The following is a 27888-nucleotide window of genomic DNA, read 5'->3' on the forward strand; positions in this document are numbered from 1 at the left end:
GGGCAGCGAACCTGTTTACAAAGCACTTTGTTTCCAGGCGCCTTACTCAGTAGCTGAGAGGGTGCAGTGAAAACTTACTCAGCTGGAGGGAAGGTGGGTGAGTGAAAAACGGTTGTGGGCTAGGTGATTTGTTTTTCTTCTCTGATGTTGTTCAAAATGAAAGAGAACCCTTCTGGCCTTTGCGGCCCATGTGAGCAACATGAAAGACAGAGGAAAATAAAGGGGATTCAAAAGGATGTGGACAGAGTCTGAGATAAGATTCTTTGCTCTGTGGGCGAATCAAGGTCAAGTTATGTTTACCCACAGCCCAGTCAGCACTGAGTAGATGGCTTCATCTCTGTGCCTTCCTTTTCTCCATCTATATAATAGAGATTGGGGATGAATGGCAGATCAATTGACTAAGCACAGAAACTTCTCGGTGATGATTTATGAAGCTTACATAAAAGATATAGGAGGGAATCAAGAGCTTGGGGCACCTGATGTAGAAATAATCTGGTTCTTGACCTAAAACTATGATGTTCATCTTGTACATTATGTCTAAGAAAAATCCCCAAGTTATATCTACTGTCAATGATAGTTTCCAAGTTCCTTGGCAACAAACCAGGAGTCTGGGCCTTCCAGAAAGCAAGTGTTGGAGCGCCTGGGTGGCTTAGTCGGTTGAGCATCTGACTTCAGCTCAGGCCATGATCTCACAGTTCGTGGGTTTGAGCCCCACATTCAACTGCTGGCAGCACTCCAGATCCTCTGTCCACCTCCTCTCTCTGCCCCTCCTCCAACCCTCTTTCTCTCAAAATAAATAAATAAACTTTAAAAAAGCAAGTATTTTGGTGCAAAATAAAATACCGTAGGGCACGCTGAATATTCCTTTTAATAAGATCCTAGGGTCTGAGAGCTGAGAGAGACCCTAAGGATTATTTAGGTTCATCCACACATTTTGTAGATAAACTGAGGCTGTGTGTCACTTCTCAAGTTTTGGCAAGTCTGGGAATAGAGTGGGACCCCCGAGTCCCAGGCCAGTGCTTTCCCGTCACATCACATCATAATCCTCAAGGAGCACATGTGCTTTCTACCCAGAGGTAGGTCATCTCTTCTACATCTAAACTATCTGGGTCACTGGGAAGTGTTTGCGAAATATTGTGGTTTAATTCAGATCATTATCTTTGAAGAAGTCAGAGAGCTCGGGGTCCTCCATTTTGGGCTATTTATATCCGGGTAATTAGGATATCTGAGCCCTGCTGTGTGCTGCTCCTTTGTATAGACTACCTCTAAAGCTCACTACCACCCTGATTGGTAGATTGTCGTCCCCACTTCACATGGCAGGAGACTGAGGGTCAGAGGGCTGCAGTAAATTGTCCAAACCACCCAGCTCAAGGTGGTGGGACAGGAAGGAGTCACAAGAAAGCCTGCTATTGCTGCCCTCATTTCTGTCTTCAAAAAAAGAAATCTCACTTTTACTTTCAGAAAACACGATCATATAACACACTTAAAGGTGTCAGGAAGAAGCAAGGATGAAGAGGACAGAGTGTGGAGAAAAGGTCTTCATTGACATTAGATCACCATGAAAGCTCAGAGGGCAACGCCATTTCTGTGCAGGAGGGAGACCCAAAATGTTGAAGCAGGATATCAGAGTTAGGAACCAATGTGAAGAGATGCCCGTGTAGCGTCCTGGGGGGGCCTGGGGTCCCTGCCTGCCAGGCTAACCCTTTGCAGGCATAAGTGGAAGATACTACAGGTTCAGTTCCAGGCCACTGCAATAAAGCAAGTTCAATGAAACTTTTGATTTCCAAAAAAATTGTTTACGCTATTCCGTAGTCTGTTAAGTGTGCAATAGCATTATGTCTAAAAAAACAATCTACAACCCTTATGTTTATAGCAGCATTATCTACACTAGCCATGATATGGACGCAGCTGAAGGGTCCATCAATTAATGAATGGATAATGCAGTACGCGCGCGTGCACACACACGCACGCGCGCGCACACACACACACACAATGGAATATTACTCAGCTATAAATAAGAATGAAATCTTGCCATTTGCAATGACACGGATGGAGGTATGGAGTATAATGCTAAGCGAAATAAGTTAAGAGAAAGACATGATCTCACTCATATACGGAATTTAAGAAAACAAATGAACAAAGGGAAGAAAAGAGGAACAGACCAAGAAACAAACTTTTAACTACAGACAACAGAATGATGATTGCCAGAGGGGAGGGAGGTGAGGGATGGGTGAACTAGGTGATGGGGGTTAAGGATGCACTTGTCGTGATGAGCATGGGGTGATATATGGAAGTTTTGAATCACTGTATCATACACCTGAAACTAATAGAACACCAACAGAACTAATAGAACACTAATTCCAGTTAACTAACTGGAATTTAAATAAAAACTTTAAAAAATAAATTAAAATGTACATGCCTTAATTAAAAATACTTTATTGCTAAAAAATATTAACCATCGTTTTTTCAGATAATTGTGGATATTCTTTGTTACTAACTCAATAGGGGGTAGTTTCTTCATTGTTAGTTGCAGATTAGTGATCTGTCAGACTAAATGGGTCTGTCTTAAATTTTGAATGGATTTTGTGTCCATACCTGATTTTGTAATACCACGCATCAGTCATTTGGGAAAAAATGGTTCACTGAGTTACACAGATCTTGTAAATATTGACACATTCATTATGCAGTAACAAGTTAGATTTGTTCATCTCACCTCTGATCTCATTAGAAAAATCTCTGAGGTTTGGAAAGTGCTCAAGGTCACAGTGATGATATAAGTTTCACAAAATTCTAATTTTGCTCAGATTTGATCATTTTATCAAAATTTAGCATATGTCATTATCAAATCTCAAAATTTATCACCTTAAGTACTATGAGTTGTTTTCCTTGAAGTGACAGGCTTACTGTTCAATTTCAAGAAATGCCTGCAGACTGTATACTTTGAGAACCTCTGTACTAGGTTATTATATGCTGAATATTAGTTATGTTTCCCTGCTTCTAGAACAACTGCATTTGCTGGAAATGGCATAAGATTAGAACCTGTTCCAAGATTCAGGTGTGGTAGATTATTTATTTACTTATTTATTTATTTATTTAATCTCTTGGGACACCTGGGTGGCTCAGTAGGTTATGCATCTTCTTGATTTCAGCTCAAGGCATGATCTCATTGTTGTAAGATCAAAACCCCTACTGGGCTCCACCCTAGGTGTGGAACCTGCTTAAGATTCTCTTTCCTTCTGCTTCTCTGCCTCTGTCTCTCTCTTTCTCTCTCTCTCTCTCAAAAAAAATTTCTTATGATTTGTTATGTTTTTGGTTCAACTGACTTGTTTATAATATATGTGGATTATATACAAAGACAAGTCTGGCCCTCTTAACGAGATCTGTGATCCCAGACATGGTTGCAAAGTAGCATGGAATTCCAGTTCACTCTTGCAAACCCAGCCTGGAGTGTCACGGAAGCAAAAGGGCTGTTTAGAGATCTGAGAAACTAGCACAAACATGATGGAGGGTGGCTGGGTCTTTCTTTCTATGTGTTAGGAGGTGTGAGGCAGCCAAGATTGAGGGGCTAGGAAGCCACCTTTGGGGGGGCAGAAGTTTTAATTGTCTTTTTCTCTCCCATATGCTTCCTTCTCTATCACCTCTGTAAAGCAGGAAATCAGCAGCAGCCCACCACTAGCAGAGGGGAGTGGGCTTATCCCAGGGCAACTTTAAGCAGGGCTGAGTGGAAGGAGGGACAGTGACAGCTACAGGCGACTGGCTGGTCCCTGGGCATTCTCTCTTCCTGCCATTCTCCTCTTTGCCTCTGAGGCTACGTGACTACCATGGAGAAAGACAGCTCTTGGAGAAGAGCAATGCCCTTGTCTTCAGAGAGGTTGCCCGGAGGTGAGGGTAGTGGTGTGACCAACAGAGGAGAGGGGAGTTTTTGGGGTTTTTTAAAAATTTATTATTGAGAGACAGAGAGAGACAGAGCATGAGCAGGGGAGGGGCAGAGAGAGGGGGAGACAAAGAATCTGAAGCAGGCTCCAGGCTCTGAGCTTTCAGCACAGAGCCCGACTCGGGGCTTGAACCCACGAACTGCGAGATCATGACCTGAGCCAGTCAGACACTTAACCGACTGAGCCACCCAGGCACCCGAAGGGGAGTTTATTTTTTAAAAATAAACTTATTTGATGTTTGTTCCTAAGAGACACGGTTCAAGCATAAGGGCTCTGAAAGTTTCAAAGTAAAAGAATGGACAATTACAATCCAAAAGAATGTTATATTAATGAATATCAGACTTTGAGGCAAAAACACTCGTAGGAATCCAGAACTTTGGTAAAAGTTCAATTCCACAGGAAAAACATAATAATTCTTTGCTTTTATGTACCCAATAACACAGCTTCAAAATATACAAAACAAATGTAAAAAAATACTTACAGGTACCTAAACAGCATAGCTTTAAAGTATGTAAGGCAAATACTGACAGAAGGATGAATTTACCAATCCACCACCATAATGAGAGATTTATCAAAGCCTTCCTTTGTGACTGACAGATCAAGCAGACCAAATAAAAAAAAAAAAAACCAAAACCAAAAAAAAAAAAACCCCAGTAAGAATATATAGGAATTGATAAACATGATTAACAAAGTTAATATAATGGACAACTATAGAAAAATTCTCCAACAACAGCAAAATCCACTTTTTTTCCTTCAAGCACACACTGTACATTTGTAGTAGTAGAGGAGTTGAAGGCAACATAGGGACATAAGAGATGGTGTTTATGGGGAAAATGTAAGTCTAGATAAAGAATAAAGAGAAGGAAAATAACAATAGGAGAGGTATGTTGTGTAGACCCATGAGGACAGCACACCATAGATTTTAACTATTAACTCAACTCTTTATCTGAGTGAAAAATAATAAGTAAATAAGTAAAACAAATAAGTAAATAAATAAAATGAAAACCAAAACAAAGGTCTATATAATATCAGCGGGTCTCCAGAGCTACTAAGAGTAGCTTGAAAAACAAGGAGAGATTTTTCTATTCTAGCATCAAAGGATCGTTGTCTGTAATGATTTGCTCCAGCTCCGCACAAGAGAGGCTTGTTTAAGGATCTTTTCTTGGAAGGAGACATACCAAGATATTGTGATAGAAAAATGGGGAAAGAAGGAAAGAAATTTCCTCCTGGAATGAATTGTTTCTGGTTGTTTTAAAAAGAAACACAAGTTTCTTTGAAACCCAGGAAACAGGTGATTAATAACAGCATTACGTTTCTGATAGATTTGTGACAGTATCATGCTACAAAAGGCATTATTATTATTCACAGTAGTAGTAGCATTTGAGAGAGAGAGAGTGAGAGAAAGAGAATCCCAAGCAGGCTCCATGCCCAGCATGAAGCCCATCTCGGGGCAGGATCCCACGAACTGTGAGATCATGACCTGAGCAGAAGTCAAGAGTCAGATGCTTAACCAACTGAGCCACCCAGGCTCCCCAGACATTATTATTTTTTAAAGTTTTTGTTTAAATTCCAGTCAGTTAACATACAATGTAATATTGGTTGCAGGTGTACGATATAGTGATTCAACGCTTCCATCCAGCACCTGGTGCTCATCACAACAAGTGCTCTCCTTAATCCCCATTACCTAGTTCACTCATCCCTCTGGTAACCATCAGTTTGTTCTATATAGTTAAGAGTCGGCTTCTTGGTTTGCCTCTCTCTCTCTCTCTCTTTCTTTTTTTCCCTTTTGCTCATTTGTTTTGTTTTTTAAATTCCACATACGAGTGAAATTATACGGTATTTGTCTTTCTCTGACTTATTTCGCTTAGCATTATCCTCTCTAGGTCCATCCAAGTCATTGCAAATGGCAAGATTTCATTATTTTTTAGGGCCAAGTAAAATTCCATGTGTAGATATACCACCTCTTCTTTATACATTCATCTTACGATGGACACTTGGGCTGCTTCCATAGTTTGGCTATTGCAAATAATGCTGCTATGAACATCGGGGTGCATGTATTCCTTTGAAATGGTATTTTTGAATTCTCTGGGTAAATAGTAGTGCAATTGCTGGATCATAGGATAGTTCTATTCTTAACGTCAAAGGACATTATCGGTATGACTTGTCTGCTATACAACTGATAGTGGATAATGTGGAATAGTACACCATATCCAACACTTACTATGTGTTGAGCCCTTGCTAAGGCCTAAGGATTAGTGTGACAGTGAAGTTCCTCTGCTCTCACGCAACTTATATTTTAGGCAGATATTATGTTAAAACAGATAGTAAATAAATATTACAAATAAGTAGTTTTAAAGATGTAAAATACGACGAAGATGTAATATAAGTTACTATTAGACCATATTTATATTTGACTCTTTTCCCTTTTGGTTTATTTGTTCATGACATTCTGTTTACGATTAATAACATGAATTACTTTTGGTTGCTTATGGGCTATTCATTCAATGGAAATTTTCTAAGTATTTATGACCCTGGAGGATAACTAAAAATATTAAGTTGGGGTCCCCGCCTCCAAACTGATAAATTTAATTTAATAATTAATTTAATAAAGATAGGACAGATATATGATTTAAAAAATTTTTTAAAGTTTACCTATATTGAGAGAGAGAAAGAGAGAGAGAGCAGGGGAGGGGCAGAGAGAGAAGGAGAGAGAGAATCCCAAGCAGCCTCTGTCTGCACTGTCAGCGCAGAGCCCGACACAGGGCATGAACCCACGAACCGAGAAACCATGACCCGAGCTGAAATCAAGAGTTGGATACTTAACCGACTGAGCCACCCAGGTGCCCCAGGACAGTTATATGATCTTAATGCAAAGTAGAAAATTATTGCTGTGCTCAGATCCATTCTTTAGGAAGAACAAATGTACCGATGGTGAGCTGGTGCAGCAGGTCAGGGGCGGGACCTGAGAATCCTCATTTCCCCCAGGGCTTGCTGAGGGCTCTTCCAATCGCCCTGTGAGGAGTAAGGAACCAGGAGATCACTACTATACGCTGGGGGAGAGCTAGGCAGAACCTGGAACGGAAAGGAGCAGAGGGGATAGGTGGATTGGAGAGGTGGGGGGATGGGTAGCACCGGACAACCACTTGCAGAGGTTGAGAATGGAAGAGAAAGAAGAGATGACCCCGAGGAATCCAGCAGAGGCCAGGAGAGTAGCTGGTGCCGTCAACAGAAATGAGTGGCAGTGAGGTAAGCAACGTGACCATCTTTAAAGAAGAGACATTTTTGATCTCACTTTAAAATGTCAGGTACTGTGCATGATGACCTCGAGTTGAGGGCTTGCTGGCCTCTTTGGGTTTACCACCTAAGTGCTGAGGAAAAGCAAGTCAGAGACCTGAGTCATCTTCCTGCTCCACTGACTGCTCGCTCTGGCCCCTCCTCACCTCGCATGCTCCATCTGGAAGAAGGGGTAGGAAGAATCCCTCCCAGATCCCTGGTCAAACTTCACAGTGCCTTAAGCTCATGTGCCTCCTGGAGGAATTCGCAGTGGGAGGCTAGAAGGAGGACTTTGGAAGCAGAGGCTATCTCTGATAGTTGGGTGAAGTTTATGAGAATTTGGGGATCCTTGGGCTGGGATTTACTAGCTTAAAAATTGTAATATCACCTTTTGGCACACAGATTTATTTTTTTTAAGTTTACCTGAGATTTTTCATGATACCCCTTTGGAAGAAATGGCACCTCACTCATAGGTGAGTAAACGTAGGATAAGAGTGAATAGCATGTGCTAAGTGACACAAAAATCAGAAGATTAGGTGCTACTTCTGCATTCCTAGTACCTCCCCCCCCAACCTTAGTGATGCTTAGAGTTCATCCACAACAAATGTTTGATTGCCCTTCCCCACTCACTGTCTACTTGCTCCCTTGTTTCTGAACTTCCTCAACTTTCTGTATCTCACAACTGCCCCATTTTTACTCATCATATCCTTTTTCTTCTGCCTTTCCCCGTAAGGCGTGTTCCTGGTCTCGCTAAGGCTGACATGGGTGTGCCTCGGGTGGCTTCCTCTCTGCTGTCTCTGGAGCTGCACCTGCCGGTGTCCCTCTCTGCCACCCCGGCGCCCCCAGAGCCTCCTCAGCCTAGAAGCATCCCAGTACTTACAGCTGCCCCAGCAATCAATCTCTATTTCTCTCCCTCGTAATTCAGTGTCTCATGAGTTGGGCACCTCGTCATTCCTCTACCCTCCCTATCTGCTCACTCCATTACCGTTCACTTGCCTCCTGCTGTCACTGGAATGACTTATTTCAGAGCACACCAAGGAGCCATGAGTCACCAAGTCCAATGGCACCTCTTGGTCTCCACAAAGTGTGTTTAGCATCTGGTTCTTTTAGCTCTTCCTTCTTGAAACTTCACTTAGGGTGTCGTAAGACACCATGACCTCCCAGTTCCTCATCTCCTTGACCTTCTTTCTCTAAATGCTCACTTTACTCTCGCTTTATAAATTCTCTGACCCAACTGTTTCCTATTACGGCTATCTTAGTAGTACATTCACCTCCACTAATGAACCAGTATGGATACTTTATTATTCACTAAAGTTTATCCCTTATTCAGATTTCCTCGGTTTTCTCCTAATGTTCGTTTCCTGTTCCAGAGTCCTACCCAGGACTCCAAATTCCACGGACTTGTCATGTCTCCTTAGGCAACTCTTGGCTGTGAAGATGACATGATCGTTTCTCACTTCCCTTGTTTTCCATGACCTTGGCTGTTTTGGGTAATACTGGCAGGGTATTTGCAAGGATGCCCCACTATTGGAATTTGTCTGATTTTTTTTTTCATGATCAGACTGGCGTTAGGAGGATGACAGCCTTCATAGGATGTTCAAGGAATCCGTGACCCAAAAAGTGTTCAGAAGTGTTCAGTGGAGGACTTTCCCAATGACCTGACCTTGGCTCTCGTCACTTTATTCCTAGGGAGTCTCATTACTTCAGTCCTTACCTCTGTGCCGAGGGCTTCCGAATGATAAAAGAAGTCTAACACTTACTGAATTCCTACCAAGTTCAAAACACTATTCTAAGGCCTTTACACACATTAATTAATTCAATTCTACAATACCATGAAATAAATATTATAATTATCATTACCATTTTACAAATGAGACACAGCAAGTTTTGATAAATTGCCTGAGGTCACTCAGTGAGGTCACACAGCTGGACAACCCAAGAGTTGGGAGTCTCACCCAAGCTTCAGAGCCTGTGTTCTTAACAACAATGCCACGCTGCCTCTTCCAGATTTGTATCTCCAGCCCTGAGCTTGAGTGGAGACACACTGCTGTGCCTTTTTTGCCTTTCCACCTCCAGTGCTTCAACTCTGTTCAAAGCTCTGTTTCTTTTTCTGCCTAGCATTGCCATTGAGGTTTTAGCCAATGCAATCAGATAAAAGAATGTAGAAGGCATAAAAACTGGAAATAAAGGAAAGGAAAACTATCTCTACTTGTAGATTACATGATAGTATAATCTAGTAAACCCAAGAGAGTCAATGATGACAGTAATAAAATAATGAAATTATTTTAAAAGATAAAAACCCAGTGTGATACCTAAAGAGTATAGGGTAGGGTTGGGGAGGGAGAAATCTCTCTTTTACAGGATAATGCCAGCTAAGAAAGGTGGATCTCAAGGGAATTATGTTGAGTGGGGAAAAAAACCAAATTCAGAAGTTACATTTTGTATCATTCCATTCCATAGCATTCTTAAAATGACAAAAATATAGATATGTAAACAGTCTGGTTGCCAGGGGCTAGCAGGGATTAGGAACCGAGGAGGCAGGTAGTTGTGGCTACAAAAGGTAGCGGGAGAGATCCTTGTGATAGGAACTGTTGTGTATCTTTTTTTATTATTAAAGAATTTTTTTAATGTCTATTTATTTATTTTTGAGAAAGAGAGAGAGAGAGAGAGAGAGAGAGAGAGTGCATGCATGCGAGCAGGGGAAAGGGCAGAGAGAGAGGAAGAGAGAGAATCCCAAGTATGTTCCACACTGTCAGCACAGAGGCAGATATGGGGCTCGAACTCACGACCGTGAGATCATGACCAGAGCCAAAATTAACAGTCTGATGCTTAATGGACTGAGCCACCCAGGTGCCCCAGAGGTGTTGTGTATCTTAACTGTGGTTTTGATCATATGAATCTATACATGTATTCAAGTTGTATAGAACCAAAAATACACGTACTACACCAATGATAGAACTAAATAGACACATGTGCTATTCATATCACACTGGCGAAATGTGAATAAGATGGATGGATTGCATCCATGTCAATTTCCTGGTTGTGATACTGGTGTAGTGATGGGGCAAAGTGAACAAAGGCCATACTGGAACTCTCTACGTTATTACTCGTGACTGCCTGTGAGTGCACAGTTTTCTCGGAATTAAAAGCTGAAGGCAAACACGCAGTCCTCTGTTCCCCTTCTTGTCCTGGTATCTCTTCACGACCCTTACATTCCCATCGTCTGCGTCACCTCCGCTGGACACGTCAGCATCCTGCTACATCCCCTGCGTCGTTACCCGCGTATGGAGTCACTTCCCAAGACTGCAACCCTCCTGCACACGCCTCCTTCTCACGCCCGCTACCTTCACCCGCTCCTGGCTCCCAGCTGCCCACCTGCCACCACCGTGGCATCTTATTATTCCTCTCTACCACCCGCCTCTCCAGCCCTCCGTTATGTCCTTAAAATGTTGCCCAGTCAAGCCTCCTACGGCGCAGAACCGACTGCCCTAGGAGCCTAGTAAGTGGCCTGGAGGGGAGGTCTGATTTGTTCTCCATCCCTGTGATTAACCTCTGGTGGCAACAATAAACCTCCTTTCTTTTTGTTTTGATCCAGGAAGTGGGTCTGTTGAGCATGGGCTAAGTTTCTGTCGGAGGGTACCGACTATTGCATGGCTTTCGTTTGGAGACGGGGTCCGCCGATCAATCAGCAGGTGACAGGTTCCTCGGAGCCATTAACTAAATGTGACCGTAGAAGTTTCTTAGTTACTCCAAGTCTTTGTCTTTCTCCATGCTGGCTGATGGTCTGGGCCCGGTGGCCCCGATGGGGAATTGTTCCCTGTCTGTGAACAGGTAAGGAGGAAGGCTGCTCTTGACTGTACCAGGCTTGCAGGGTGAATGGGGTTCATCTGGCAGGTCAGCACCCTACGTCACCCTGGCAGAGGGAAGACTGTGTTCGGGGGACTGTGAGAAGCATATTGTACTGGCGTGTGAATTGCAAGGGTATGAACGCCAGAAATGTGTCAGTGGAAATAATGTGAGCGAAGGATCTCAAAATCTGTAAAAATGCCCTGCAAATCCTAATTGTGGGTCTTACCTCCAGCAGGGTCGGTTTTAGGACCAAATGATAAAATATGTAAGGTTACTTTGTGAACTGGAAAAAATACTGAAAATGTTAATTACTTTAAGCCTTGATTGTGTCAGAACAAGGAAATGGAGTTTCTTTGAATTCGTCTTCTAAGAACTGTTTATGACCGTTCTCTGTTGCTTTCCTGCTTCTCACCCATGTTCACGTGAATAGGTTATAATGGATTTTGAATATATTAAAACATGGTCAGTTTCCTGTTCACTGCCAACCGGGTCACCACAGTTTAGTTTAAGCACTTCCAGTCACTTTTGGTTGTGGTTGGCTGTGCACATCACCTATTATTTATTTAAACGATTTCGTCAACGTGGGCAGCCGTAGGCACTGAATAAGTGCTTGGGTGCATTGGCATTGGCTACATTGTCCATTCATTCATTCATTCATTCATTCAGACAAACATCCATGTTCGTTCAGCAAGTGTAAATGCTGAAGGGAATGTGACAGGAGCAAAGTTCGGTGTCACAGGGCTGGGAACTCGGGATGGGGGGTGGGGCGTGGGACAGGGTGAAAGGAAGTTAGTGCCTTCAAAGGAAACGTGCTGGGTCCCCAAGGGAACTAGAGGGGAGGCTCTGTGCTTTGAGGGAGAAAATCTCAGTGTGGATGGTCACGTTCTGCAGGAATTAGTACTGAGTATCTCTGACTTACGTGTGTTATCAGACCCACGGTTTTGAGGTCTGGTTGGACCTGACGGGCCAAATAGTCCATTCCCATAACCCAGCAATTGGGTTATGGGACTCACATTTGTGACCCTTTGCAGTAAAATTTGTGCATTCTTGACAACTGTTACCAAGAAAAAAAAATCGGGTTGGATGGAAATCCACTTGTTTTCTGTTTACCTTGGAAGGGAGAAAGGAGGCAGGGAACCAAAAATAGTCTTCCCGGTAGCTATCTCTACATCAAAACGGTCATGTTTGGTGATCTCAAATGCCTCTGCAAATGAAATGGGCAGAGGTGGTGATTTTCTGCCCCGGGAACCTTCTCTGTTGACAGCAAGCTTCTGTACATGAAAGAGTTAACCACACACTTACCACAGAATGTCAACCTGATGAAAATTAAAGCCTTATCAGATAAGAAAAACAAGGGGGTAGAAATATACTCTTGTTCTTTGAAACCTAAAAGTTTTTCTTCAAACCTTTGAAACCCATTTCTTGGGATGGAATATTTTTAGTAGAAATATGGTACCTCGGTGAATCCCACCCAGAGCCTTCTACAGGGATGCTTCTGTGAAATAGACCATTGAGTTGAGGAGATTTTCAACTGGAGAGCAGCAGAATTTCCACTGAGATCTCAAAAAATACCAGGTAGCTAAGTAGGTATGATGCTGGTAGAAGCTTAGGATCAGAAGGGAAACATAGACAAAGAGGAGTAAGAACAAGTTCATGGCAAATGAGGGAACCTTCAGGAACAATGTGTTCCTCCTCAGAACCACAGCCCAGCCTGAGTCAAACACACCAAATCCACATGCTCGCAAGCCAGGGGGCCCTGGATCGAAGGTTGCCAGCAGCTCCCGGGTCTCCCCAGGAGCCCCCTCCTCACCCGGAGGGCGCTCCGCCTTCCTGCTCTCAAGAATCACTCTGATTTTAAACAAGACACAGCGTATACTGTTTGGACTGGATGTTTACACCCCTCCCCAAATTCACATGTGGAACGCCCCACTGCCCAATGTGACGGTGTTATGAGGCGGGGGCCTTTAGGAGTAGCTGAGGTCATGGGGGGAACCCTCTGGATGGGATTAGTGCCCTTATAAGGGTCACGGAAGAGCTGGCTTCCTGTCCGTGCCCTCCACCGCGTGAGGACACAGGGTCGTCGTCTGCAGCCCTGCGGTGGGTCCTTGTCTGAATCCCACCATGCGGGCCCCTGATCTGGGACGTCCAGCCTCCACAGCTGCAGGAAGAAAGGTTCTGTTGTTAACAAGCCCCACAGTCTACGGTATTCGTTACGCTGGCCCTAAGGGACTGAGACACCTGTGCTACACATCAGTGACAGGACTCAAACCCTTTCACGGAGAATGACAACCCAAACATGGCAGTGTAGACACAGACTGACCGAAGGGGGGAAGTCTGGGCTTCTTGGTGCTTGGCCAACGGCCCCGTTCTGCTCATCTACTGCGACCTGCTTACGTAGGAACAAATAGCAGCCTGAGAGTATTCCCCAAATCCACATGTCTACCCCCGAGACAGAAGAAGGATCGGTCATGTCAGTGTGGATGGGATGATGGTGTGACACAGCACAGAGAGGAGGTTAAGGCTGTTGACTACATTGCACCAGAAGCCCTCGCCCCTACTTCAGGAACTGTCCGCAGGAGAGCAAACTCCACTTGAGGGCTTGCGTTGAGTTCAGTCTATAGATTCAGAGCGGCCCCTCTCCCGCAGCCAGGGCTGGAGGAAGCAGCCTTCCCTGTCCCCAGGGCCTTCAGGTCTCGGCTCTACGTCATTCCCACCTCATATAAATTCTCAGCTAATGCACACAGTCACGGTCTCTGGTTACTTCAGTTAGCAGGTGCCATTCTTATCAGCAGAGGCCTCCGAGTTAGCGACACTGACCACGGGTGATGGTCCTGCATGGGCATTCGTCCTGGGCTGCTTACGGAGCTTAGATCCGAGGTCGCCGCAGCTTTCAAGGGCCTGGGAACTTAAGACCTGTTACCGAGATCCCCTGGGACTTGGCAGAATTGCTGTGTGCTACAAAATGACAGATGGGACGCCTCAAGGATGTGGTAATGGTAGCACGCACTAGGAAAGTCCTGCACAGGAAGGGACTAGATGCAGGGAGTGAGCTTGCCGTCTCGCGGGGCGGTTACATGGCTTAGTCAGCACAGTGTTTAAGACACAGAACTTTTCACTCTGCTATCGGGCAAGTATTTAGTAAGCTGTAGAATGTCAGGGCTGAAAGGGGGCTTTCAGAGCCTATCAACCTGCTCGCCTGCGTAGACAGACAGTTCGTACTTTGTCACGAGAGTTACTGCATGCTGGGTACTGCATGCTGGGGCGCCTGGAGGGCTCAGTCCGTTAGGCGTCCGACTTCGGCTCAGGTCATGATCTCACAGTTTGTGGGTTCGAGCCCCACATCGGGCTCTGTGCTGACAGCTCAGAGCCTGGAGCTGCTTCAGATTCTGTGTCTCCCTCTGTCTCTGCCCCTCCCCCACTCACATGTGCTTGCTCTCTCTCTCTCAAAACTCAATGAAAACATTAAAAAAAGAGTTATTGCATGCTGGACACAGTTCTAGGTACTTTATACGTAAGGATTTCCCTAGTCTCCTATGAAGCAGGCTATTCTGAATATTAGTGGCCATTAATACAATTATTATTTTGTATCATTACAATTAAAATATGATCAAATTATATAAATATCTAAGAAGTAAGATATATAAAATACTAGAGTATAATTAATATGTTTATAAATAAAGTCATCTAACAGCTCAGGAAGTATTAGATGAGCAGTTCTTACTGTCTCCCCTCTGTAGGCGACCGGAGAGAGGCACCCGGATCCCGGGACCTTCCCAGAGTCGCACGGCCGGTCCGCGGTGAAGCCCGTGCTGGGGTCCGGCAGCCTCACGGGAGCGGGCGCGGTGGCTGCTGCGGCCTCGCCTCCCCTACGCGTGGGCCCCGCCCTCCTCCCGCATCTGACCCGCGCAGTGGGGAGGCTGTGGTAGGCGTCTGGGCGGGGGGGTGATAAGGGCAGCACCGGGCGGTTGCTCACGTTCCAGGGTGGTGAGGACCAGAGTCAGGAGGGGGCTTGACGGGGGGTTTCCTGGGCAGCTGGGGGGACGGTGGTGCCTTTCGGTGAAACCGGAAATAGAGGACAGAGAGCAGGCCTGAGGGGACAATTCTACGTGTACGGAGTTTGAGAAGCCGTGAGACATCCCCGTAGAAGGTCTGCGGGGCCTTTGACCATGCACATTAGAAGCCCAGCAAGCCATGCTTATTGAGCACCTACTGTATCCAATTGCTTTAGGCAGGCCATCTCGTAAGCCTTACAGCCACCCGGTGTGGGTGCGTGTTACTCTCATTTCATTTCTTTGAAGATTTTATTTATTTTAATTAAAAAAAATTTTAATGCTGCTTTATTTTTGAGAGCGACAGAGCATGAGTGGGGGAGGGGCAGAGAGAGAGAGAGACAGGGAGACAGAATCCGAAGCGGCTCCAGGCTCCGAGCTGTCAGCACAGAGCCCGATGCAGGGCTTGAACCCATGAACTGCGAGATCATGACCTGAGCCGAAGTCGACGGTTAACTGACTGAGCCCCCCAGGCACCCCAAGATTTTATTTTTTAAAAGTAATCTCTACACCCAACGTGGGTCTAGAACTTACAACCCAGAGATCAGGAGTCACACGCTCCATGGACGGAGTCAGCCAGGCACCTCTGTTATTCCCATTTTATACGACAGCACCTGAGGCCCAAGGAGGTTTAAAGAAGCCGCTTGCCTTCACCTCTTACCTAGAGTGTTTAAAGCACAGATGGTGGTTTTCCTGGGCCTGAGACCACTCTGTGTTCTCCTGTCCCTTGCAGTTTACAGTCCAAACCCCTGTCCTTGGCAAGGCCGGGTCATAGCTCACGTCCCGCCTTAAAACTCCCCCACCCCAGCCCACCCCCTGCCTGACGGCGTCTTTTGTCTTTGCCTTGCTCAGGCTCTGCTCCCTTCACCTGTGCTCACTTCCCACCCTCCTGACGCCTGCTTCTCGCAGGTCGGCCTCATCCCTGTTCTCTGGGGGAACTTCTGGAGCCTGCTGTCTGCTTCTGTGGCTTATCCCTCTGCGATCCCAGACCCCCCCCCCCCCGCCCCGTTCCTTTTCCCAGCGCTTCCCACGCTGTGCCCGTCCCCTGTGCCCTCCCTTGCTAGTGCCTGCGGAGAGCGGCACTCACTAGCTGTCTTCAGGAAAGTAGTCACACAGGTCCAGCCTAGGACGTGAATTCAAGCCTGTAGATTCCCTCGGTCACGAGCCCTTTCCGCTCTCCCAAGATGCTGTCCAATTGGGAAGAATGCCAAGCAGGCAGATGAGACGTGGAAGTTTAGTAGGAGGGGAGGGCGCCCCGAGGAGCTGGGCTTTGAGGTCCCAGGTGAGAAAGTTGCATTGGCAGGACAGGCTGGACTGTCCTGTGAGCTGAGGACACGCGGACAGTCCCCGTCAGAAAGATTCCTGGACGCCAAGCAGAGGAAATGGATCTTGTCCCCGACACAGCAGGGGAGGGTTTGAGCTCTTTGGCCAGGGAAAAGGCATCATGAAAATCGCTTTCAGGGCAGTTAACGCGGGGGTGGATGAAAGGGTACTTCAAATGAGAGACGCAAGGCTTGCCCAACAAGCCCATGGGACTTAAGGACACCTGCGGGCAGCTTGCTGCCTTTGTGCAGAGATCGAGCGGACAGTCCGGCGCCGTCACTGTCTCGGGCACATAACTTCCTGCCTCACCACCTCGCTTTCCTCACCTGTCAAATGGGAATCATCACGACCCCAAATCTCGGGGCTGTGGTGAGGGGTCCGTGGGCTCGGAGCAAGCAGCTCCGTGTGGCTGGGTCACACCAACCCGTCACAAGCCCGGGCCAGGGACCCTGGCAGAGGGAAACGAAACTGACAGCCCGCTGAGTGAAAGGTGGCGACAGGCAGTGAAAGCCGAAAAGTGAAATAAATGGCAAAATGATCGAAGCGAGCTGAGATGCTTACCCTTTGCGGTCTCTGTGCTCCCCCGGGTGTTAGCAGATGTCTGAGGAAACTGCCCTTTCATTTCACAAGGGTTTTTTTGGGTTTTTTTTTTTTTTTTTTGGTAGTTGTTTGTTTTGCTTTCCACTTAAAATAAGGAGTTTTCTCTTTACAAAGGTGCCTTTTTTTTTTTTTTTCTAAATCAGTCTCTAAACAGAGGTGTCACTACCACAGGGGCCGGAAGCAGCTACCACACAGCTGCTCAGCTGGGTTCAAGGCTCTCTGCCCTTCTTCAGAAGAGGGGAAGCCACCGTGGCCAGGACAGCTGTCAGCTGCGTCGCCTCCTGCAAAGTCAGCGCCCCCAAAACTCCCGGGAAACTCACAGAGCTCCGAGACAGGAAGAGGCTGACGTCAACCTCAGTCTCAGGGCGTTGAGTAAAACTCTTAGCAACGATTCCTATGCCCTTTACTTGGCGTCGTCTCTGGGGAGATGGGCCTAATTTTTCTCCCCGGGGCTCATTTCATTTTGAAATGATAAAAGCACCGTTGCTATGTTTTTAAGGAGTGATTAGGTTCCCTCCATCTGTTTCTTGGAGAGGAACGTGCCTTCTGGATGTCTAAGACTGGAGAATTGTTCACACACAGTTGGGGATGGGGCAGCTGGCCAGCACTATCTATAAATATGCTTTTTGAATACTCGGGGGCCTGTGAGAGCAATCAGTTTGTTCCTAAAGGGGTGTGAATAGTCCTACCTGCAATGTTCCCATTTTCTCCAGAAAGGAATTTTTGTAAATGTCTTTTAATGTTTATTTTTGAGAGAGACAGAGAGACAGAGTACAAGTGGGGGAGGGGCAGAGAAAGAAGGAGACACAGCATCCAAAGCAGGTTCCAGGCTCTGAGCTGTCAGCACAGAGCCCAACGCGGGGCTCGAACCTATGGACCGCCAGATCATGACCCAAGCCGAAGTCAGACGCTTAACTGACTGAGCCACCCAGAAGCCCCCAGAAAGGAATTTCTTGAGCCAAAGAAAGCTTCTGCAAATCCTCCGTCAATATTATTCGAATATAATTGTAATTCAAAATTGGTGGTGTTTGATGTTAATAATTTTCGTAATTAATAATGACAAAACAATGCTCCTAGCCTCCCTGTCTGTCCCGGATGTCAGTGTAAACACGAGGCAGTTATTGACCTCAGCTGCACCGGGCTTGCACTCAGAGCGAGAGCGCTCGTGTCCATCCACTCTGTCTCTGCACTTAGATCTTGGATCCCCGTGTGATGTAATTATCCGTGCGGTCGATTTCTCTCCTGCTGCATGAGGGCTTCCCGGAGGCCAAGGACTGGGCTACATTCATCTCTCACTCTGTATCTGCCACACGGTAGTTGCTCAAGAACCATTTTCTGAATGATTAATCAACAAAGGAATGAACACGTAACTGAAAATCCCGCCGCAGCCGAGATGGTCCCCAGCCAGCCTACCGCTCCCCCGGCCACCTGTCTACCCACCGTACCGCGGCGGCAATGTTTTCTAGTCTCCGAAAAACTCCACAGCAGAGAAAACCCCCACTATCCTGTCCCAGGGGGCATACACCTATCCTTGCCTTTCTTTTTTTAATTTTTCATTTTTTATTGCTGAGAATACCAAAAGCAGCGAGGCTTCTGAAGAAGGTATCTATTTCGGTCCCAAACAGAAAAGAGTGGGTGATTCTGTGGGCAGAGATTCCTGAACACGGTGGGTTTGACTCATGCCTGGAGGTGCTCAGAATTTCCTCTGTTTTGTGGGCGGCTGGGGCAGACGTGGCGCCACTAAAGTGCTTTCTTTGAAGAGCAGTCAAAATCGAGAAAGGCAGTCCAGGCGGTTCTTTGGGGCGGGAACCGGCGAGGGGGGGGAAGAACAGTGGAGGGGAGCAGCAGGATTCGGAGAATTTGAGATTCCAGGGACTCAATGGGACTCCAGAGGTCAAGTCCGTCCCTTGAGTAGATGTAAACTTCATTATTAACATGGCACATGAATTTATGACCTTAACAGAAAGTTAGAAGAATAGTAAAGAATGTGGGTTCTGGCCCAAGAGCACCTGGCTCAAATCCTAGCTCTTTCCTGGTTGTATTACGTGGGGCAACTTACTGACCCTCCGTGAGACTCAGTGGACCAGCTGTAAAATGGGGATGATAATCAGGCGTACCTTAGTTTGAGGATTAGCTGAAGTGACCCTATGCCTTCACATAATACCTGCAAGAGGGCACACAGGCCATGAGTACTGGCCCTTGTTATTATGATTCGCGCTTAAAATGTCTCTTGGGGGGCGCCTGGGTGGCTCAGTCGGTTAAGCGTCCGACTTTCGCTTAGGTCATGATCTCGCGGTTCGTGGGTTCGAGCCCCGCGTCGGGCTCTGTGCTGACTGCCAGCTCAGAGCCTGGAGCCTATTTCAGTCTGTGACTCCCTCTCTCTCTGACCCTCCCCTGCTCACGCTGTCTCTCTCTCTCTCCTAGACATAAATTAAAAACATTTAAAAAAAAAAATCAGGGTACACGGCCTCCTAATGGTCTCACTCTAAAATAAAACCAATCCCAGAAAGGCAAAGCGCAGAGAGGTTGTCAAAGTCTGGTCCAGGGAACCCCTGTATCACAATCACCCAGGGCACTGAATAAAGNGGGCTCTGTGCTGACTGCCAGCTCAGAGCCTGGAGCCTGTTTCAGTCTGTGACTCCCTCTCTCTGACCCTCCCCTGCTCACGCTGTCTCTCTCTCTCTCCTAGAAATAAATAAAAACATTAAAAAAATTAAAAAAAAATGTCTCTTGGGACAAGCCTGAAAGGAGGCAGTAGGCACTGGCCTCAGGGTTCGCGGCCCAGCCTGCCTTCACCGGCCCCTGTGCCCAGCCTACAGCTTCAACCCCTGCTCTCCCTGCAGGGGCCGGGCTTACTGGAGACCCAGCGATTCTCCAGCTCTTCGGGGGAAAGGAATCAACTGGCTCTTTAGAACTTCCTCTTTATTCTTTAGAAACAGGCTGCTCTTTCTTCTCCTTTCGGGAAGCAGCATTCCCTGGCCCGGCCTACCTTCCCACTGCCTGTGGCAAGAGGCAGGCAGGGAGTGTGGGGAGAGAAGACCCAGAAGGCGCGTCTCACTACCCTGCCTCCTGCCTTCCACACCGGGGCAGGCCTGCATAGAGGCCCAGAGTCCTGATGGGCCCCTGACTCTTCCTCTCCCCAGAGAGGTGACCTTCTGGTCACCCCCCACCCACACCACTCACATTCTGGTGCCTTAGAGTCTTCTACTGTCTGAAATTCTCTTGTTTGCAGGATATCGGCACGGGGCTAAGCTGCCGATCAAAAGCCCCATGAATTGGGTGGGTGGAGACATAGGGATGGGTTGTCAGGATGCAAGCACCTAGACTCTAGACTCATGGTACGCGGTACAGCAGAAGCCAGGTCCGGGCTGAAAGGTAGATGTAAGGAAATTAGATCCCGGACTTCTTGCCTGTTACCCTGGGATGTCATATGGTACGGGTGACACTGATCGAACGATTCACCGCGTGAAAGCAATCTACCAGACACCGTTGACATGTGTAGACACCCCAGGATTATAGTGAGAGTAAGACTCAGGTGCTTCTTGTCTGAGCAGAATTACTCTTTTTTATCAGAGAACCGCCAGCCATTTGACCCTCATTTTGCTCAGCGCACACACTAATGCTTTTCTGTACACAAGCGGTATGGGTCATTGATTTCATTGCCCTAGTACACTCTTGAGTTTTTAACCTGTTACTCGGGGAGCATGATCCATGTACACAACATCAGCACATTCACTAGAAAATCCCATCCTCTGACCCATGTGTTGATATTCACAAGCACAAATCCAGAGTCACCATGTCCTAGGGCCATCTTCTCTGAGAAGCCTTTCCAAACTCTGCAGGAAGCATGTTACCCCCCACACACCACCCCCACCATTCTGCTCACTATGGCATGTGCCTGCTTAGCCATGTGCGACCTTGCAATAGTTGATCCTGGGTTTTTCACAATTTGGTTTTCCCATTTTAGTCCCAAGGTCCACTAGATATGATGTGTATGTCTCCTCTCACAGAGTAGCCTTGCTACTCAAAGCGGGGTCCATGCACTCAAAATGGAAGCCTGTTTGAATCAGAATCTCAAACGTCACCCTAGACATCCTGAATCAGAATCTGCTACCTAACAGTATCCTGGGTGATTTGTAAATACATTAAAATTTGAGAAGTACTGCATTAAGGCACCTATTCTTAGTGAGCAGAAGCGAAATAATGGAATCAGCCCAACCATGGGAAACGTCATTCTGTGGATTTCAATCCTAACTGCATCTTAAATCATTTGAGGAACTTAGAAAGAAAATGTTATTGTTCTATCCAGTTCTCATCCCTGGAGAGTCTATCCTAATTGGTCTCAGTTGGTCTTGCATAGAGCTTGGATATGATTCGTTAACGTACCCTGAATGCACACTGGGAACCGTTGCTGTAAATCTACTTCCCAGTGAGACTTGAGTTCTCTTTTTGATGGATACAAATCAGAGAGTAACCAGAGAATAAGCCAAATAGCCAAAATTTATCTGAGTAAACTGAATGGAAAATACCTAAAATACCAAAAGATGACATTATTGTTTGCCCCGAAATGGGTGACTTATCTGAAAGCCTGGCGGGGGAGGTTCAGTGATGGGGATTGATTCATTGGCAGACCCTGTCGACTCTCCTTTAGCAGTCTTCTAGCAGGAACTGCCCAGCAGGTGTTTCATCTCCATTGTTAAGCTATGAGCAGCTTGAGGGCAAGGACCACACCCTCTTTCATCTTGGTGGTCCCAGTGCATGAATGGATGGATGGATGCACGTCTCTGAGAGTCAGTGTAAAGATGTGCGTGAATATTGGACTGGAATTTAAGAGGATGGATTCTAGTCCTGGCTCTCCACTTTTATTGCTTGCCTAATGTTTTTGGTTTACTCTTGGCACGCTTTTCTTGCTGTCTTCCCTAGGTACTACCCATGCCTCTTAAGTTGCCTTTGCCAAGTCAACTACTGCTCTCTTAAACCAGAGAGGGTAACTTTCTGTGTCCCATTCTCTCTCTGTTCATGACTATGAGTGTTAAGATAGTAAAGAACACACTCAGAGGTGTTCTTGATTTATAGACCATTATACTCCAAAACAGAGAATTATACTCCAAATTTTTTGTGTACATACATTTTTCTAAGGAGAGAGCTAATAGATCTCATCAAAGTTTCTCAAGGTCTCACCACTCCAAAAAGATTAAGAATCAAAAAGCTGGATAGATTCTTGCTATCATATTGTTCTCCAAGCTGAGGGGTTCAGGCACTGTGTATAGGAGTGACAAATGAGTTGATAAAGATGCAGTGAAGTTCTCTCTGTGTGTGTGTGTGTGTGTGTGTGTGTGTGTGTGTGTGTATCCTTGGTGCTACCTGGGCCACTGGCTGCCTCCACCTAAGCAGAAGTTTCCTGAAGAAGTTTTTAGGAAGACAGGAGAGGAGGAAGGTCTCTAAGGATCTCTGAGCTTTTCTCACCTGACACCCACCTAGACAAGAGCTGAAGAAGAGATGAGGATCTCAGGAAGTTTAGAGACCCCCCAGGAAATCCCGAGGGGTCCCAGGTGGGCCATAGAGCGAAGCCAGCATGGCGCGCATTGTCAGCCTGGAGAGAAGCAGTCACAGATTCTAAGTCCAATGGGATCGGAGGCTTTCGCTTCAGCCTCCTGCCTGGTTTGGGAAATCTCTGCACCATATTTGACACCTGCTGGTTTAGGCTGTGCCTAACCTCTTCCAGAGAAGGGGAGCCCTGAACTTTGTGGAGAGGAAAGGGGTGGAGGAACTTTTTACTCCTTATGCTTGGCTACTGGAAGCTCACTGTACACATATAAACCTATGGTTCAAGTTCTGCCTTTTCTGTTTCTCACTGCTGCCCAGAGTTCGGGACAGGAAGCAGAGAGTGGATTGGATTGTGCTTTCTCTGCTAAAGCCAAGAATTCGCACTCGTGTGTGAGCCGTGAGCTCTTGGATTGGAAAAATGTGAACAATTGAATATCCTTAATTTCATTTTCTAAGAGAGGAAGCAAAACATACAGGCTGGAAGGCGAGAGGAGAACCAGCCTGGAAAGTTGTTGGAAGGAGGCCAGAATGTCACTCTGTCCATCTTCCCAGCCAGCCTGTGCACCCCTCGATGGCATCCCCCAGAAGTGGCCAGCCAGCCCCCCGCTATCTAAGCATTTTCAAGGACAGAGGGCTTCTAACTTTTGAAGCCATCAGTTGAATGAAAATCTTTCCTTTTCTCACGGGGAATGGGCTGTGATAAAGAGAAGAGAGACAGGTCCCCACCCATGTGAGACGTCTCCCATGAGAAACAAGGAAATCATTTGAGAGGGAAGAGTCCCTGAAGAAGCAAGCAAGCAGCAGAAGGCCCTCAGCAGCCCTCCGTGCTGTTTTTGCCTTCGTGCTCAGAACTACAGCCTTCACGGAAGCAGTGGGTCGCATCCGAGCGCCCTGCAGCACCTTTCAAGAGTTGGAAATAACCTGCAATGAGATGTCAGGCTTTGGTACTTTGCCACCCAAATGCCTCCTTAACCCAGACCCTGTATGTATGTCTTCAGTCTGGAAACTTTTTCACCCAAAAATACCCCAGCTTGAAAATGCCTTTTAAGCAGAGCTTCATTTATTTCCTTTTCAGAATTTTTGACAGAGGCACAGGGGACTCCAAAGTCATCTCTGTCAACTTTCTCATCTTACAGAGAGAAACTGAGGCCCAGGGAGGTAGAGCGATTTATCAAAAGCCATGCTCCTCCAACAATGTTTGTTGGGAGGCACCTTGGCTCACTTTCAGCTCCCTGAAAAGTTTAATTTCCCCCCAATTCTTCTTTCCACTGACCTCAGAAGACATGTCCTACTTTCTAAGGAAACTCCTAATTTTTGAAGTTTCTAACTGGCTCCTGGGCAATGAAGGGGGCAGGGAAATTCACCTGAATGACAACCATGTTGAGGGATAGCCTGACTCAAAGGTGACTCTAGCTATTACAGGAATGACTTCAACAAGACATTGCACAGAAGACATCACGTCCTAAAACCTGAGACTTAGCCAAAGAAATTTAAGAATACTTCTCTTTGAGATGAGTGGGGTCAAGTGGTAGAGTTGTAGTGGTCAACAAGAGTTCTTTGCTAGCACCTCTAACTGACAGTGAGCGAAGTCACTTTTTGTGTGTGTGCCTCATTTTTCTCAAATCTAAAACGGAGATCTAGATCAAGTGTATCTAATCAGATCTAACTTTGGAATGGAATATGCTGTTAACGGTGAACACATACTGGATTTCAAAGCTCTGAATGAAAACAAGTTATAACATATCTTACTCATCACTTTGGTGTGGATTATAATCCAAGTGATAACACTGGATCTCTTGAGTTCAACAAAATACTTTAAAACTGCAAAATAAAGTAAAATATAATAAAATGAAATAAAATGGAGCATATGTGCAGGTGACATAGAGCACTCCCGATTTAAGATGCTGTTTTAAAGAAAATAGCAGCTCTTCTATGAGGTACTCCCTAAGCTTACCAAAGTCCTGTTTTTCCCAGGTATATCCAGAAGATGAGCAAGGTTAACCGTGGTAATAACACTCAGGGACCAGAGAAATTGAATGATTAAAAGTGGAGAGTTAAACATTTCGTGTTTTAATGACAAATGTGCAAATGGGAAATTCCAGTGTGGGTAGTTGTCTTTACAAGAAGGGATAATTAGACAAAAATATCATCTTTATGGGTTTCCACACTTTGGTTTTTTGGTTGTTTTTTTTTTTTTTTTTTGAGTCTAGGGGATGAAGATTTGATCACAGAATTCCTAGAATGAAAGAAAGATGATCAAAGCATAGATAAACTCTCAGAATTTCCACAATTCTGAGAAAGGTGCCTTCACTAACGTGCCATGTTGGTAACATCAGGAGAATTCTCTTTTTAACCACATCCCAGGACCCAGTAATACAGAGACTAAAAACACGCAGGTTGACTAATACATCCTCTGTAACCCATCACCATTTTAATTGGTGGCTTTGGAAATTTTCAGAATGAAAATCTGCCTTATGAATCAGCTAGAAATTGCATCTGCTGATGGTCTGTTTGATTTTCGTTAGAGACTTCTCCCCTCTGAGGAGTAAAATTTCTTGTTTATTTTAAGACTGAGCTCCTCCTCTTGGAGAAGAAAGTCTAAAATGAGATTATTTCTTACCCTGAGGTGGTTCTTAAACCAGATATTAATCCCAGAAACTCAACCCATTTCATCCTCTTTGGCCACCAGGTTCTCATGTGTCTCTTGACTGGACTATTGAAGGGGCCTCCCGACATGACTCTGTGCACCTGATCTCTCTCCACTCTATGCCAGAGTCACCTCCACAGAAGTGTCTGCAGTGAACAGAAAGAGTGTAAGTCAGGGAGCCCCCGGTTTGACCCCCAGCTCTGTCACTATCTGTGTGACTCCTGAGATTTAGGTTTTTCATCCACTGAGTTTGTGACATTCCACTTTGCAAAGTGGGTATGGAGATTAAAATAAGACTTACATGTCTGGCACAGAGAAGGTACTCTATAAATGGTCATTTTTATTCTCTGGTAGTCGTCCATGGACTACCAAATGAAGTTAAAATTTATAACTTGCTATCAAGGCCTTGGATCGTTCATTTGACCCTGTCCTGTCTTTTCCGCCTTGATCTTCCATGTCCCCATATGCCCATCCAGTGTCAGGGGGACACTGGAGCACTTGCTGTTTCCTTGTGCTCTGCTGTGTCTTTGTCATAGGCACCTTTCTTTCTGGAATCTCCACCTAGGAAAAATTATTCATCTCCCAGGAGTCTTTTTTGCAAGCTGCCATCATTTGCACCCTGTTCACATAGATCTCATCACATTCTTCTCTGAAGTGCTGTTATGACACCCATGCCTTTGTCTCCCTTGCTAGGTTTTAAGTCTATTAAGGACTGAGACTATGTCTTGTTCGTTTTCATATTTCCTACAGCGTTGAGAAGGGAATTAAGAGGTATCGAATAGGTTTTTGGAGACCAGAGTGAATGAAAGAGTCCTCATAATACTTCCACTTGCCTCCCTGCCACTAAGACCATTCATATCTTCAGATAGCTCACCAGTGACTAACAATAACACAGGTTTACTTGAAATGTGTTCCCTAGAGATAGGTTATGATTTATTGTAAAAACGTTTCCGTTCTAACTTGGACTGTCCTCCCACTGTGCAAAGACCATGCTGAAACAGAAGTGATGTTATAAGCCTTTCAAAAACCAAGCCCTGTTCAACTCCACAGTGAAGAAATTCCTACCCTTGGGTCAGTTCACAGCCCAACATAACCTGGCTATTTCACCAAATAAACAAAAAGACTCCTTACATGCACCATCATGTTTCACTTCTTAACACTTCTTTCTGTGGCCAGTTAGCATTATTATACATCTAGAAATTAAGGCTATGAAATTGTAAACTTTGATATCTTATCTGTCTTCCTGGGTAAGGAAGAGAAGAAGTTATTAGAAAATTCACACTCAATTAGGAAAGGTGGTTTGAGGTAGAAGTTAGTGGTTTCTTGTTTGTTAAAAAAAAAAGTCTTTGACAAAACCCATTTGAAAGAATGAATGAAATCCAAAATTTGCATGTGTGCGTGTATATACATACACATATGTATACATGCATATATCCATACAAGAATATAAGAAAAAGTAGAGTTCTGAAAGTGAGTAAGCTTATGTTTTCTAAAATTTCTATAACATTGCACATGTAAAGAGCATCCTAGGTATTATTTCCTGAGGCAGTAAAAAACAGCATACACATTTTCGAAGCCAAGCTTCTTTGAGATCTTAAATTATCCTGATGTTTCCTACATTAGTTACTGACATCTCAGGACATTAACCTGGTCTTAGATTCCTAGTAGATTTTTAGTGTTATCTTACAGCTGATAGGTGTGGCGAAAAACTGAATCCGTTGGAAAATAAGACAACATTTCTTGAGGAATCTGCTCATTTGTATTCTGTTAACATTCAAATATCCTGCCACTCTATTCACCCCAGAATTAACAAAGACTCTGAGGGACAGGAGATTCCCCCCCACCCCCCACCCATCCCAAGCTCTGTGTATAGATCAGGGACGATTGAAGCATGACATGGGACCCTCTTGGGTCATGGACCAGGGATAGACCCCAAGATTCAACCCCTTTGAACGCACATTCTACTCAGGAACGCCCCTGATTCTGGGCTAGGAAGAGCGAGCTAACGTCCATGAGGCTTCCTAAGATTCCGAGGGCACCCGTGACCCTTACCTGTCATGTGGCTGGGCGCCGCGATGAATGTGAGGATTCCCCACATCAGCAGGCTTGGCTCCATCTTCCTGGCACGTGGGACCAGCTCTTCAGAAGGCCAGGTTTCCTGTCAGCCTCTTGTTTGTGTCATGCTGAGAGCATGAGGGGTGAAAGGATCAATCCGCGCAGGATTGTCATCCTGGCTGTGGTCCCTCTGGCCTCTATGACAGTCCGCAGTTGCTCTCTATAAGTATTAGGCTGCTTTGGTGAGCCAGGAAATTGTGCCTAGCCCTCGCTAGTTTCAAATATAGGAAGTGGTTTTAACCAAGTTTTTTTTTTTTTTTTTTCAAGTTCAATTGCTGGGAGGTGTGGGCTGGGGTTGGTGAGAAGGATTGGACTTCATTTATGAATCCTTTCTTCAGCTTCACCCAGAAAAGGAAAGGGAGATTCCCCTGCTGCTGAAAGAGGGTGAGCAAGCACTTCTTGGCAGTGGTCTCATTTAGTGTTTCCTAAATTGACATCAGCTTGAAATCGAGGTCCTCCCCCAGACATGCGGTTCCCTGAGGAGTCAGCAAGTGCCACACAAGATGGGGGGAGCGTGGCAGGGTCTTCAATATTCAGGTAATTGAAAAGG

At 45.6% G+C, this 27888-nt stretch overlaps 1 protein-coding gene across 1 annotated transcript in view; it reads right to left on the bottom strand.

The window, feature by feature from the left end:
* The window catches only part of IL2RA (interleukin 2 receptor subunit alpha), a 57570-nt gene extending 30094 nt beyond the window's left edge, over positions 1 to 27476 (bottom strand). The window contains exon 1 of the mRNA XM_039240395.1: positions 27276 to 27476. Coding sequence (XP_039096326.1) covers positions 27276 to 27339 — 64 coding nt within the window. The 5' untranslated portion in view covers positions 27340 to 27476. The remainder of the gene's footprint in view (positions 1 to 27275) is intronic.
* Between the last annotated feature and the right edge of the window lie 412 nt (positions 27477 to 27888).

The sequence above is a fragment of the Hyaena hyaena genome, unplaced genomic scaffold (assembly GCF_003009895.1).
Source record: "Hyaena hyaena isolate Hyena2069 unplaced genomic scaffold, ASM300989v1 scaffold_174, whole genome shotgun sequence".
NCBI classification, from domain to species: Eukaryota; Metazoa; Chordata; class Mammalia; order Carnivora; family Hyaenidae; genus Hyaena; species Hyaena hyaena.